The following is a 14,361-nucleotide window of genomic DNA, read 5'->3' as shown; positions in this document are numbered from 1 at the left end:
CTACTCATACTACTGACATTGTAAGGATGCAAATCTGGTTGAAAACCGGTAAAGCCATCCTTTAACTAGGCCGTACTGTAGGCTACTGTACAATCAACCTAGTGACATAATCTAGCAGTGACCTAGTAGACAAAAAGGTGAAATGTTCATATGAGTTCATGAATCATGATCAAATGTTTCATGTCCTCTTTAAGTCATACTTTTGTTTAATTGTGTTTTATTGTTTTGTTAAATTAAGAATGTGAATCTATTTTATTTTATTACATTGTTCTGCTGTCACAGTTTACAGTTTTGTACAGTAGACGGTAAAAAAAATTGCACAAAGGTTTACACAGCAAGTTAACATTTTATTAACTGTTCAAATAAATGTTTTCTACTGTATATTTATTTTATAAGGCGTTAAATAATAAGTACACATTTTCTGCTGTCACAGTTTACAGTTTTGTACAGTAGATGGTGAAACATATTGCACAAAAGTTTGCACAGCAAGTGGTATTCACTGGTTTTATACTGTTGCAATAAACATTTTCTACTTTATAATAATAATAAATAAATAAATAATTTGTAACAGGTGAGGAAGATCTACAGATTATATGTAACACATTTATGAGTGATAAATTGTTTACACTTTAGATTAGGGGATAAAGAAAGCCTCATCAATGACTTGTATACATATATTAATCATTTGTAACAGGTGAGGAAGATCTACAGATTATATGTAACACATTTATGAGTGATGAATTGTTTACACTTTAGATTAGGGGATACAGAAAGCTTTATAAATAATTTGTATACATGTACAAATCATTTGTAACCATTGAGGAAGATCTACAAATAATATGCCACACATTTATGTGTGATGAGTTGTTTACACTTTAGATTAGGGGATACATAAAGCTTTATAAGTGACTTGTAAATGATTTACACATCATTTATTACAGTTGGGCAAAACTTTGTAGTTTGTGCTGCAGTGCTTCCAAGTGCTGACTGCTTCTGTCGGCGATACATGGAGTCAGTCCCTGTTCACTCGCATGGGAGAAGCTTCACTAACAGGTCATAACTGTTACAGTATAATTGTTTCTATAACTGACTATATATTTTTTCCTTTTAATAGGATGATTCAGCCCATGGACATTATATGTGGCTATGATCAAGTTATTCATATAAGACAGAGGTGTTAATGTTGTCCTTCCATCTTGTTCTCATCCCAAACCTCAATTTCAATACAATGCACCTGTACAGCATCAGTAATATGTAACACGATTGCATGTCTGTGAGAATCATAGAAACAAACATCAAACGTGATGTGAAGAAATGGGAGAAAAGGAAAATCAATAAACTAAGCGAAAAATGGACTCCCCCCCCAAACAAAAGAAAGACGGACAGTTGTGACTAGTCTCTCTGGGGAGACACACATAACAGCAAACTTGTTGTGATTAGATTTGCCTTTAAACTAACTTAAATTAAACCAACCCTTCTGTCTCTGTAGGGAAACCCGTTTTCCCTTTCTTTTTCTTCGTATGATCCAGCCAAATTTAACTTTTGTTATAACACAGACAGCAATCTCAGAGAAACAAAACAAGCCTGGTTTGCGTCCAGTGTCATTAAACCGTTCCTTTTCACTTTACTTATATCCCAGTGTTGTCTGTTATTTACCACCACAAACAAAAGCCCACAAGTCCGTGTTCGTCATCATTGATGCGCCTGCTGCATTTGATGTTTCTGCTATGCCCCAAGGATTGCGCAACAGTTCCTTCTGGAGTTCCTCCCGATCATCCACTTTAACCTGTATACCCATCCCTTTAAGGATGGGGGCCTCATCTGCGAGGGTCTTGAAAGTCTTCGTGCCAGACTGCCAGACACTGAGGTGAATCCTCAACTGGGCAGGGAATGGTGATTGGGCCTTCATGTTTTTTTCTTTTAGTTGTTTTATTTCCTTGCGTACCAGCTTGCCTTCTGTACGTGCCATATAATCCTGATCAAAGAAGACCTTCTGTCCCTGATACGTCACTCCTCGCTTCTTCCAGGCTTTTCGAAGTATCTCGTCTTTGATTCTGTAGTCGGAAAACCTAATGATAATGGATCTTGGAGGCTCAGTGTCCTTTGGTCAGCGAGTGGTGCGCCCTCTCTACGCATAGATCCATCTCCACTGGTAGTTCAAGTGAAGCGCACATCAAATTGGTTATGAAGTCAATCATATCGTTCTTCTCCGCTCCTTCTTTCACCCCATAAATGAAGTTGTTCCGTCTTGCCCTGGATTCGATGTCATCAGTGATTGCGAGACGGGAATCTGATTAGTTTGATTGATGTAACGCCCAGGCATTGCCTGGCCACACCTGTGAATAATTCTGGCGCTTAAGACCGCCCAAATCCCATTTGTGCTGTCATTTTGGGCGCAGAGATGACTTGGCACGCCTCCAATTTCCGCCTGCGGCAGGTGCCGTGCCCAGTTCTGCACCCCCGCCGAGAATTGCATCCCCACCATATTTCGGGGCTGTTTTAACTTAAAAAACAGGGACGTCACGTAGAAGTCATAGTCTTGGTGCCTGTACCAAGATAGGGCCCAGAGTTTTTTTTTTTTTTTTTTTTACAAATGGAACTATTTAAAGTGGAGTACATTTGTCACCCAGGTAATCATTTATTGATAATATCAGATCCTTATAGCGACAATATAAGGGGATCAATTGATCGATCTATCTATCTATCTATCTATCTATCTATCTATCTATCTATCTAGATGGTTTGCCTGTTGTCTGTGTGATCCTGTGAATGCATAAATTCAGCAGCTGAGTTTGGTTAGCAGTGTGAATGTTTCTCTCTACCTCTATCTGACAATAGACACTGAGGAACCACACGTAAACATAAACCTAAACCCAGGGTAGAGTGGTTCATTGAAAGTGGAGTGGAACGTGTGGATGTGGATCAGTGTGTCAGAGGAAACTGTGTAGAAGGACAGAGAGCCAGCAGGCCAGTCCAGATACACTGCTACTCTGTCAGAGGAGGATATTCCTGTGGATACTGATGTGTTATTGTGCCAGGCAGTGTAACCATCACCAGAGCAGTACAGACTCCAAGACTTTTCATTCTTTCCAAGGCCACAGACTTCACCCACTCCTCTCCTACTGATTCCTCTGTAAGTTACTCCTATAGAAACCATTCCTTTTGTCTTGAGCTCCCAGTAACAGCGACCAGTCAGACCATTTCTACACAACAGCTGCAACCAGTAGTCAAATCTCTCTGCGTGATCAGGGTATGGCTGCTCCTCTCTCACCCACGTCACCTTTCTGTTGTCATCAGACAGGACAAGATTTCTGTGTGCCGTGTTTGGCTCCAGTGTGAGTTCACAGGCATCTGATGGAGAGAATAAGACAAAATAGATCAACTTTTTCCCCTAATAGAGCTGTTTATTATTTTTTGATTTATTAACACGTTGACCTTTAATTTCTTAACAGTTTCATGATGACATATCAGCCATCATCTTCATTCACAGACAGTATATTCACAGTTTTTATTATTAAACCCGATTTTCCCTCCGCTGCCCCGGTCGCTGCTCCACCCTCTGCCGATCTAGGGAGAGCCGTAGACTAGCACCATGCTTCCTCCAACACATGCACATGTTGCCAGCCACTTCATCTCACCTGACAGTGGGGAGCTTCACCGGCAGGATGTAGCACGTGGGAGGATCACACTATTCCCACCAGTTCCCTTCCGATCTGACCAGCGCCCCGACCGACCAGGCTTGCCTGTATGGATGCCCGACAAAGCCGAAGGTAACACAGGGTGGGAACCTGCGACCCTCATGTTGGTAGGCAGGGAATCTACCGTTACACTACCCAGATGCCCGATTCACAATAGGACTTGAATTAATAGATACTGTAAACGTTGGGGTTGTCCTACAAGCCAGGTTTTACGAGTGAGAACGAGGAATCTCACACTATGCCAAGCTGCTCCCTGCAGCGCACCAACGGGAACATGTCTATTTTCTCAAAATTGACCCCTATAAAACCATCCATTGTGCCTGAAGGCATCATGGCATCTGGCTTATGACGTGGCCACCCGCTCCGCCCCATGACCACCATGTCACGTCCGCGCCATATTGCCCAGATCATCACTCTGCTTTTGTCCAGCAACCCATTGAGACATTGTCGACCCGGCCCTCTTCGCCTGGAGCGGCGGGACATACTACGAAAGCTAAGGATTTTTTCTCGTTCTTTAACTTCCAGCTCGGTAGTCTCTCTCTTGCTAGCCAGGCTTGTGGCTAGGTCCCGGCTGGGGTCGTGTCTTTAGCTAGCTTAGCGACTTGCCTGCTTAGCGCTAGCTTGTACTGTTGCTCTGCACCGTAGCTTGTTAGCCTGCTTCGCTAGGCTCTATTGTTAGCCGAATCGTTCGCAGCTTTTTTACTTTGTCCTTGCTAGTCAGGCTGTGTCCACGGACCCGCCTCCCCGAGCTATGGATGCAAACGCACCATTCCATCAGTGCAGCCGATGCCGTGCTGAGATGGCTACGGAGGACTCGCATGACCTGTGCATGTTCTGTCTGGGGCCGGAGCATGCCGAGTGCGCTTTGGCGTATCCACACTACTGTCACAAGTGTGGCGCACTCCTCATGTAGGCACGCCGCCACCGGGCCGCTGCCGTTCGTGGGGAGATGCCTGCCAGTGGCATGCCCACCGTAGGCCCGAGCCCTCGCTCAGGCCACGTTGCTCCCCGCCGGGCTGGGCTCGGGGGCCACGCTGCCTCTCAGGGCTTGCTTCCACACTGCCTCTCAGTTTTACTTCGTTCGAAACGAAGTAAAACTGCTGTGTAGAGGGATTTTAATATGTATTAATTAACATGTAAATAGTCAAATCTTAGCATTGTTTTCATGAATCAAACTTAATACACACTTACACTTCCTCACACCTGGTTTTAACCACTGGACTCCACCATGGTCCACACTGTGGAGGAAACAAAGTCAGACCAGAATATTCTATTTGATGATAGAAATATAACCTTCCCTATGATGGACTTTCGCTCATCACTCATAGCCACCATGAAATATTAACCTCTTCACAGCTTCTCAGTGTGACAGAGAAAATGTGTGACCCTCAGCCTTCTAGCAGATGCTCCATCTCCATACCTGAGAGACTCCAGTCTCCAGTGTGGGTCATCCAGTCCAGCAGAGAGCAGCTTCACTCCTGAGGCTCCTGGATGATTGTAGCTCAGGTCCAGCTCTCTCAGATGGTAGGGGTTGGAGCTCAGAGCTGAGGCCAGAGAAACACAGCCTTCCTCTGTGAGCAGACAGCCTGACAGCCTGCACGAGTGCACGTGAGCATGCGTGCATGCACACAGACACACACACACACACACACACACACACACACACACACACACACACACACACACCAGGTGAAAGCTTAGATTGATAAGAACCGAAGCCTAATAGTTTGTTCCACTCATGTTCCATGCAACATAATAGCAATTTCTAAACATGCAGGGAATTCCTGAACATTCCCAGATACTACTCGGTCGGACTGAACGTGCGCCTCCGGTGCAGGGCCTCGGCTGTCGCCAGAACACACCTCTGCCTTTCCACGGAGAGGTGGACAGAGAGCTCAACTCCAGTCCCAGGAAGGTTGTAACCTGCCCATGGGACGAGACAGCTCTTTTGCCAGTTTATCAGGAACCCCTGCAAGTGGTCCATCACCGCCCTGGTGTGCGCAACGGCAAGGGCCCTCGAGTCTGCCACTATAAGTATACCATCGAGGTAGACAAATGCATATCAGACGGTGAGCATCCGCAGGCTCAAGGACAGGCCAAAGGGCAGGACGCAGAACTCGCTATTCCCAGGAAAATGAACATGAGATATTTCCTGTGCCTCTCCAATACGGGGATATGAAAGAACGCGTCCTTCAAATCGACGCAAGTAAAGTAGTCCCACGGCCTGATCGCGTTGAAGAGGTGGGGAGAGTAAGCATGCGGAAGCGCAACTTCCTCAGCGTCATGTTCAGAGCCCTCAGGTCCAAAATGGGGCACATGGATCCGTCCTTTTTGGGCATGGCGAAGTTCCTGTGGTAGTACGCCGAGTGCCTCTCTGCCTCTGGGACTGGGTGTACCGCCCCCTTGGTCAGATAGTGGAAACCTCCTCCCGCAAAATGGCGATGGAGCTCTCGTCCACTTCGGAAACGGGCATCCCGTCGAAAGGACACGCAAACTGCAGCGTGTAGCCTTTCCTCAGGATAACGGCGAGTGGTAGCGGTAAACACGGTACAGCAGACGCAAACGGTGGGATCCGCCCAGTGACCGCGCCGCATGCCTGGCAGGCTGGCACCTAAGCAGACGGCACTGGCATCATGGCAATCATGGCTCCAAGCCAGCACCACACTTGGCGCATAGCTGTAGCGTCTCCTCTGCCAGATCCATAACTTGGCTAAACACAAGCTAAGGCAGGATGCTAAGCAGCCCAACACAGTGTAAGCGGCCAAGAGCGTGGCTAACAGCTAAGCTAGCAGAGTCCGCCTGACAAAGAGGGGGCTAAGCTAGCGCCCCTCAAGTGATAGCTTAGCTACGCGCGTGTCCTCCACTCTGAAGCTAAGCTAACTAGCAGCTAGCATATAAGCCAAAGGCAGGCCGAGCTAAGACAAACCACATGGAGAATGGCTAGCGGCCCCTCAACACAAGCGGCTAGCCGGAGGCTAGCGGATAGCTTTAAGGAATAACAAAAACACTTCTCCGCTGCTTGAGCGAAGACAGGCTGCCTGGAGTTCCAACTCGACCGTCAGCTGTCACCCGTCCACTGTTCTTTGGTAGGAAGGGAGAAGTTAAAGCTGTAGTAGGCATTATTATATTATAATTTTGGTTGAAATAGCACATTTTGACTATTGCATGTCACTAACAATATTGATGGGTTAGATCAACAAACGCGTGTCTGTGAGCGCCTTCCCCTTTACATAACAGCGTCACCAGGCCCTAGCCGCCCTACATAACAGCAGTTAGAAACTTTGCGGGTCTGGGCCAAAGCGACCAATCAGGGCTTAGAGTTGTAGGTAGAACGTAACCGCACACAAGGTGAGTGAAAGGTGTTCTGCTACTCGCTCGGGGACGAGCACCGAGCACGTACTGTACGCAGTCGCAGAAGAGGTGTCGAGTATGGCCGCTGTTGTTGGCAAATTGTCAATGCCTCCCCCTCAAAGCAGCCCGTGGAGGAGAAGAGAGAGAAATGGAAAGCCCTGAATAAAAAAGAAAGATCCAACGAGGGTGAACATCGGTGAGGCTTTTCTAGATGGCGAGAGCTTCGGGGGCTGAAGATCAACCAGGAGCTTGCTCTATTCCTCTTGGACAGGTACGCTATTAACCGATATCTGCCAACTTGTGGTATTGTTGTTCGCTAACAACAATGGCAGAGCAGCAAGTCACCTGTGTAATCTTAATATCTAGCGTAAACAAAGCCAGTTAGATAACACCGCAAAAATAAGGTAGTGAACATGTCTGTGGCTAACTGTTAGCCTGTTTTAGCCTCACGTAAGCAACGAGCCGAAGCCACGCAACCCCAGAACAGAGCACGAGTAGCTAGCTATCTCATTCTGCTCACAGACGTTGTGCTCCTGCAGCAGTTCTTACAAACTAGCTTTAGATCCACTCATTTGCAGGGTAACGAAACCAGGTAACGTTATATCCAGGCAGGCTATGCCAGACCCACGCTACCAGTTATTTTCACGCTCCAGCCTCTCCCCCGTTTGTTTGTCTGTGTGTGTGTGTGTGTGTGTGTGTGTGTGTCTGTGTGTGTGCTCACAAACACAAAAGAGGTGCTCACAAGTATTTTTTGTAAGTTCAAGTTAAGTTAAGTTATCCTTTATTTATCCCCATGGGGAAATTCATCCTCTGCATTTGACCCATCGTCTACTAGGAACCTTCCTAGAACTAGGAGCAGTGGGTAGCCACAGTGCAGCGCCCCAACTCCAGTTCTTTTTGCCAGTGCCTTGGTCAGGGGCACTGAGAGGAGTATTAACCCTAACATACATGTCTTTAGGTGGTGGGAGGAAACCGGAGCACCCGGAGAAAACCCACACAAACACGGGGAGAACATGCAAACTCCACACAGAAAGGACCTGGGACAGGCCGGGGTTCGAACCCGGGACCTTCTTGCTGTGAGGCAACAGTACTAACCACTGAGCCACCGTGCCGTCCAAGTCTTTGAGATGAGTCCCAGTCAAATTGCAAGTTTTTCAGTAAGTCCAAGCAGTGGAGACAGCGAAGGTATTGTTATAACCAAGTGCAATATAGCCTTTGCAAGTACAAAGCCAATACTTTATTTCAGGTGTGCTCTACACTTTTGCAAATTGTTTTGCCTTTCCTGTTTGTGTTGGCTTTGGTTGTGTTGTTTCACTTGTATGTGTGTAATGTCTATGTGTCTTACAGTTATAGAGAAAGAGCAAAACTGTTTGGCATCAACACCACGTAAAAAAGATGACTACCAGCCCCTCCTGCTTCCAGCATTTTTGCAGTCTCTCTTTGATCGATGAGTGTTGAACATGATCTTTGCTGCCCACTGCAATATATTTCTTTTTGTATACATTTTCTCTGTCAACTTGACTCCTAAAACCGTCCTAGCCCAATATCACAGTATCACATAGCATAGCTACTTTTCTAAACTGTGGCTTTAGACAACAGACAAGTAAACAATGATGATGATGATAATATCATTATTTGGAGAGAAAGTGACTTTGAAATTGAGGATCTTGCAAATAGTAATACAGAGGACACAGCAACAGCACATTTGGATGCAAGGTATCATGACATATTTTTCGATATTTTTTGTGGGGGGGGGGGGGGCACTGTAAAACATGATCATTTTCAGATTATAACGTTAATCCTAGGCATTAACCAGGGAAACATCACTTAATGTTTTCAATGCTTGAACCCATATAGCTCATGACTATAAAGTCAGAATACAAGGAAAGCAGTGACAGTAAAACTTGTCAGTTCCTACCTGGACAATGCTGCCTAAAAATATATAGGGAGTATGTCTCATGTGAACTAACATGAGAAAACACACACACACTCAAATCCAGACTGAGGGCGCACTCACACATGTCCAATGGCATGTGAAGTTTGCATTGTGAATGATCGATAGACAGACAGACAGACAGACAGACAGACAGACAGACAGACAGACAGATAGATAGAGACAGACAGACAGACAGACAGACAGACAGACAGAGGGGACAGACAGACAGATAGGGAGCTCACTTCTCTAAAGAGAAAAGGTGGAGGTTTGTTGGCTGAGACTGTTAAAATGTGAAATGGAGTTAACAAAAGGAAGAAAAGGGGCAACTTATTTTTCTAAAATTAAAGCACTTTTAAGATGCACATTTTTCCAAAGCACTCTGTTGTATGTTATTTTTAAATGCAGCCATTATTTTACTTGAAATGAGAAAAGAACATGTATTTATTATTAGTGTAGGCTAGTTATTTATAATGAATCCAGTTAAATATGAAAACTGTAAATAAACATTGTTGATGTTTATTTTGATTTAACAGTCAGTCGTTGACTACATTCCATACATTGTACCATTAGGCTACTGCAATCATTGAAGTAGCCTAAGTTCAATGGCACTGAATCATAACGCAAGCTACGTTAAAATGTTCCCGACCTTTGCTTGAGGAAATGTTCTCCAACTGGACCTCTATGAATTCTAATTGAGTACCCCTGATCTAAATGCTTTCTTGGAACAATCTAAGTTATCATTTACTACCAATGGCGCCCCAGCCCACCCTCGGGCCCGTGGTGGCCGTGGCCCCCGAGGAGCGCGTCCCTTGCTAAGGGGCAGGAAGGGGGGGGGCATCCCTTCTTTTTCTGCAACCCTAATCACAATTTTAATTACATGAAACAAATTACATTAAATGGATTACATGGACATTACATGCACAGAAAAAACTCTGTGTTTCTCTGCTGATAGTAACCTGTATGTAAAGCAGAATGTAAATGGTTGTCTGTTGAACAGATTGAGGGATACTGACCTGAGAGTCTCCAGTCTACAGTGTGGATTCTCCAGTCCAGCGGAGAGCAGCTTCATTCCTGAATCCCCCAGGTTATTGTTACTCAGGTCCAGCTCTCTCAGACTAGAGGATTGGGAGCTGAGTCCTGATGACAACTCCATACAGCATTTCTCTGTGAGCTTGTTTTGATTTAACCTGACAAAACATATAGCACTGTTTTACTTGTTTGTCTTGTTTGACGAATGTAGAAAAAAATACAAAAAGATGAGAAAACCTAAAAAGCACAAATCCATCATAAACAGCATACAGCATTATAGTCACAACATATTGTTGCACAAAAGCATCATATCCTGTTCTTACCTGAGAGTCTCCAGTCTACACTGTGGACTATCAAGTCCAGCAGCGAGCAGCTTTACTTCTAAATCCTCCAGATCATTGTTACTCAGGTCGATCTCTCTCAGACTAGACGACTGTGATCTGAGAACTGACGCCAGAGCTGCACAGCCCCTCTCTGACAGCTGACAGCCACTCAGCCTGAGGAAGAATTAGTGTTGAACAAGTTTTAAAGAAATCTGTGTGATTACATTTTAATATAATCAAATATATCCAGGCAGTTATGAAAGCACTTACAGCGCTATATTGGAGGCTTTGACCACTGGCAGCAGCCCCAGAAGAGCCCCCTCTGAAGCAGAGTATTTCTTCAGGTCAAACACATCCAGCTTTTCTTCTGATGTCAGTAAGATGAAGACCAGAGCTGACCACTGATCAGGGGATACTCTGTTTGTCGAGAGTCTTCCTGATCTCAGGTGCTCTTGGATCTCCTCCACTAGAGAATGGTCATTCAGCTCATTCAGACAGTGGAACAGATTTATGCTTCTCTCTGGAAAGGGATTCTCCCTGATCATCTTCTTGATGTACAGGTTTGTAGTTTCCTGTTGTTTTGCTGTTTCCTGCTTGGTTTGTGGGCTACTTCCTGTATGTGTCAGCAGGCCTTGTAGGAGACTCTGATTGGTCTGCAGCGAAAGACCCAGGAGGAAGCGGAGAAAAACGTCCATGTGTCCATTTGGACTCTGTAAGGCCTTGTCCACAGCACTCTTGTAGAAGTCTGTTAGTTTTGTCGGCCGCCGGGATGTTGATTGTGTTTCTGACAGCAGATTGACACCAGTGTTGATGAATGAGATGGTGACATGAACAGCAGCCAGGAACTCTTGAATGGTCAGATGGACAAAGCAGAAGACCTTGTCCTGGTACAACCCACACTCCTCTTTAAAGATCTGTGTGAAAACTCCTGAGTACACTGAGGCTGCTCTGATATCAATGCCACACTTTGTCAGGTCATTTTCATAGAAGATCAGGTTGCCTTCCTCCAGCTGCTCAAAAGCCAGTTTTCCCAGAGACAGGATCATCTGCCTGTTCTCTGTATTCGAGAGTGGATCTGTCTCAGCTCTGCCATGATACTTGACAGACTGCAGTTTGGACTGAACCACCAGGAAGTGGCTGTACATCTCAGTCAGGGTCTTGGGCAGGTCTCCTTTCTCACTGGTCCTCAACACATGGTCCAGAACTGTAGCAGTGATCCAACAGAAGACTGGGATGTGGCACATGATGTGGAGGCTTCGTGAAGTCTTGATGTGGGAGATGATTCTGCTGGCCTGCTCCTCAACTCTGAATCTCTTCCTGAAGTACTCGTCCTTCTGTGGGTCAGTGAAGCCTCTCGCCTCTGTCACCAGGTCAACATATTCAGGAGGGATCTGATTGGCTGCTGCAGGTCGTGTGGTTATCCAGATGTGAGCAGTGGGAAGGATGTTCCCCTTGAGGAGGTTTGTCAGCAGCACATCCAATGAGGTTGACTCTGTAACATCAGTCAGGATTGCGTTGTTCTGGAAGTCTAGAGGAAGTCGGCATTCATCCAGACCATCAAAGATGAACACAACCTGGAACTTGTCAAACCTGCAGATTCCTAATTCTTTGGTCTCAGGAAAGAAGCGATGAAGAAGTTCCACCAAGCTGAACTTTTTCTCTTTCAGCAGATTCAGCTCTCTGAAAGTGAATGGAAATATGAACTGTATACCGTGGTTTGCTTTGTCTTCAGCCCAGTCCAGAGTGAACTTCTGTGTTAAGACTGTTTTCCCAATGCCAGCCACTCCCATTGTCATCAATGTTCTGGTTGGTTTGTCTCTTCCAGGTAAGGGTTTGAAGATGTCTTCAGATTTGATTGGTGTTTCTGGTCTTGCTGGTTTCCTGGATGCTGCTTCAATCTGTCTGACCTCATGTTCATCATTGACCTCTCCACTCCCTCCCTCTGTGAGGTAATGCTCTGTATAGATCTGATTCAGAAGTGTTGGGTTTCCTGCTTTAGCAATCCCTTCAAACAGAGACTGAAACTTCTCCTTCAGATCAGATTTGAGTTCACGTTCGCACCGATGAGCAAGAGTCTCTGAATGGACAAACAACAAATACTGTAACATCAATGTATTTGATATTATATTAAATGTGAGAAATGTCAATATTTCCTGGTAAATGTGTCCATCACAACGGGAATCTATTTGTCTAATTTCAGATACCCCAGGCCCTTAGGGATATTTTCACGCAAATTTGTGCAGAAGCACCAAATTTGGCTGACATGTAGCCCGCGTCTATTGATTTAGCGAGAGCACCCGAGCCGGCGAGATGGCAGATATCTCAATTTCTATTAAACTGACCCCTTTCCAGGAGTTAGATTTTCAGTATGTTATTTAACATGCCCAATATACCAGAATCCATTGAAAAACCTTTTGTATCAATTTGTTCGGGGTTAGATGCTCTTTTTCTTCCTATATTGACTGGCCTAATGGGTTCGTTTTCTGTAAATTTCCATATTTAAACATAACATTTCAGAAAATTTGTATTACATTTTTTTTGTCTTAATTTAAGTAATCAACAGGGGAAGTTTGATGATGATCGTCACTGGAGCTAGCAGCTGAAAGTACAACAACTAGCGTACAACCTTGCTACAGTGATGATTTGAGCTAAAAACAGGGTGTAAATTACATCGTTTCAAGTCAACTTGGCATCTCAGGGCTTGTGGAGACTTGCATTACGCCAGGTGAATTGAAGCATTTTATGTATTTTCTGTTGTTTTTTACGTTTTTGCTCATGGCCCCTTCACACTCAGCAGACAGCTCTCTGTGCCTGTTGCAGCTGGAGTGCAGTTCTCCTATCTCGGTGCACGATGCATCCAGAGTGCTTTACCCAGTACACTGACTGTATGAGAGAACCTCATAGGACCCCACTTCAAACAAACTGAACTATCCTTTTAAGAGAAGAATTACAGGGATTAAAGTGCTCAGTCGCTAGACTGATTTCAGTCAATTGGAGTCAGATATAAAATGTGAAAAGTGTGTTTATGTTGGAACCTATATACTGATTCAGCCTGGAACTAATCCATACATCATTACTGGGTGTTTTGGAAGTTTAGAGTGAAATGAGTGTGATATGTACACAGTCTGCCAGTCAGACACTTTAAAAAGGCCGAAATAGCTAAAATAGGTCAGATTTTTTTTTTTGCTGTATCCCAGCAGCATCATTGCTCATTTTAATCAGATCCTCCAAGGACTCAATATTCACTTTGACCAGTAGGCGGCAGCGGTGTGTAGCGGAGTGGGGCAAGGCAGCGGAAGTACTCTCACTACCCTCTACACTCTCGTTGGGCTTCATCATTCTGCTGTGAGAAACGCATCGGTAAACAACTACGTTGCCGTGTCCACTTCTTTCACCTGTTTTAACAGGTTGGTGTTATGTATAAGCACCCCAAATATCCCGAAAATGGAAGGAACCCTAAATGCTGGCGAAAAATAATGTAAATGTTTAGCAGTGTTTCAGTTGTGTTATGTTTAGGATTAAGATTGACATTACATGCCTGGGTCTCACAAGTCAATCACTGCCATCTTTCCCTTCCATTTCACTGTGATTCTAAGTTCCTGTACTCTTTTATTTTCAATGTAAAGCTCCAGTTTTTATAATATAGCATTGCATATTCGAGTTTTGTTAAGTATTACCATGTTGGAAGGTTTATTTTCATAGACGGTAGATAATGTTGATTTGCATTAACCCTTATTGATTCATTTGTTTACATGCTACCTCGTAGATTTACTTTGTTTATTACTTCTATATACAGTCCTAATGGTTGTGACTAGTGTGAAAGGTATTATAATACCAAGTAAAGCCATTTACTGAATGTAATTCAGAATATATTACACGAATTTGAGAATGTAATTTTGAGTTTATTTGTGATACTGATAGTCTATTTGAAGTATGTATTTTGTGTTTTTGATGCTTTCTGGAATATGTGAATTTGAAAATGTGATACTTTGAAAAAGGAAAACATAAGAGACACTATGAAACG

General features: G+C 44.4%; 1 protein-coding gene across 1 annotated transcript in view; it reads right to left on the bottom strand.

The window, feature by feature from the left end:
- Window positions 1–2,411: 2,411 nt before the first annotated feature.
- The window catches only part of LOC310780027 (NLR family CARD domain-containing protein 3-like), a 35,197-nt gene continuing 23,247 nt past the window's right edge, over window positions 2,412–14,361 (bottom strand). The window contains exons 4-9 of the mRNA XM_083640563.1: window positions 10,608–12,414; window positions 10,338–10,511; window positions 9,999–10,172; window positions 5,119–5,292; window positions 4,890–4,936; window positions 2,412–3,351 (exon numbers count right to left, since the gene is read on the bottom strand). Of these exons, the coding sequence (XP_083496689.1) occupies window positions 2,825–3,351; window positions 4,890–4,936; window positions 5,119–5,292; window positions 9,999–10,172; window positions 10,338–10,511; window positions 10,608–12,414 (2,903 nt within the window). The 3' untranslated portion in view covers window positions 2,412–2,824. The remainder of the gene's footprint in view (window positions 3,352–4,889; window positions 4,937–5,118; window positions 5,293–9,998; window positions 10,173–10,337; window positions 10,512–10,607; window positions 12,415–14,361) is intronic.

Source organism: Poromitra crassiceps, assembly GCF_964638095.1.
Source record: "Poromitra crassiceps genome assembly, chromosome: 7".
Taxonomy (NCBI): Eukaryota; Metazoa; Chordata; class Actinopteri; order Beryciformes; family Melamphaidae; genus Poromitra; species Poromitra crassiceps.
This window is presented reverse-complemented; position numbering and strand designations above follow the sequence as displayed.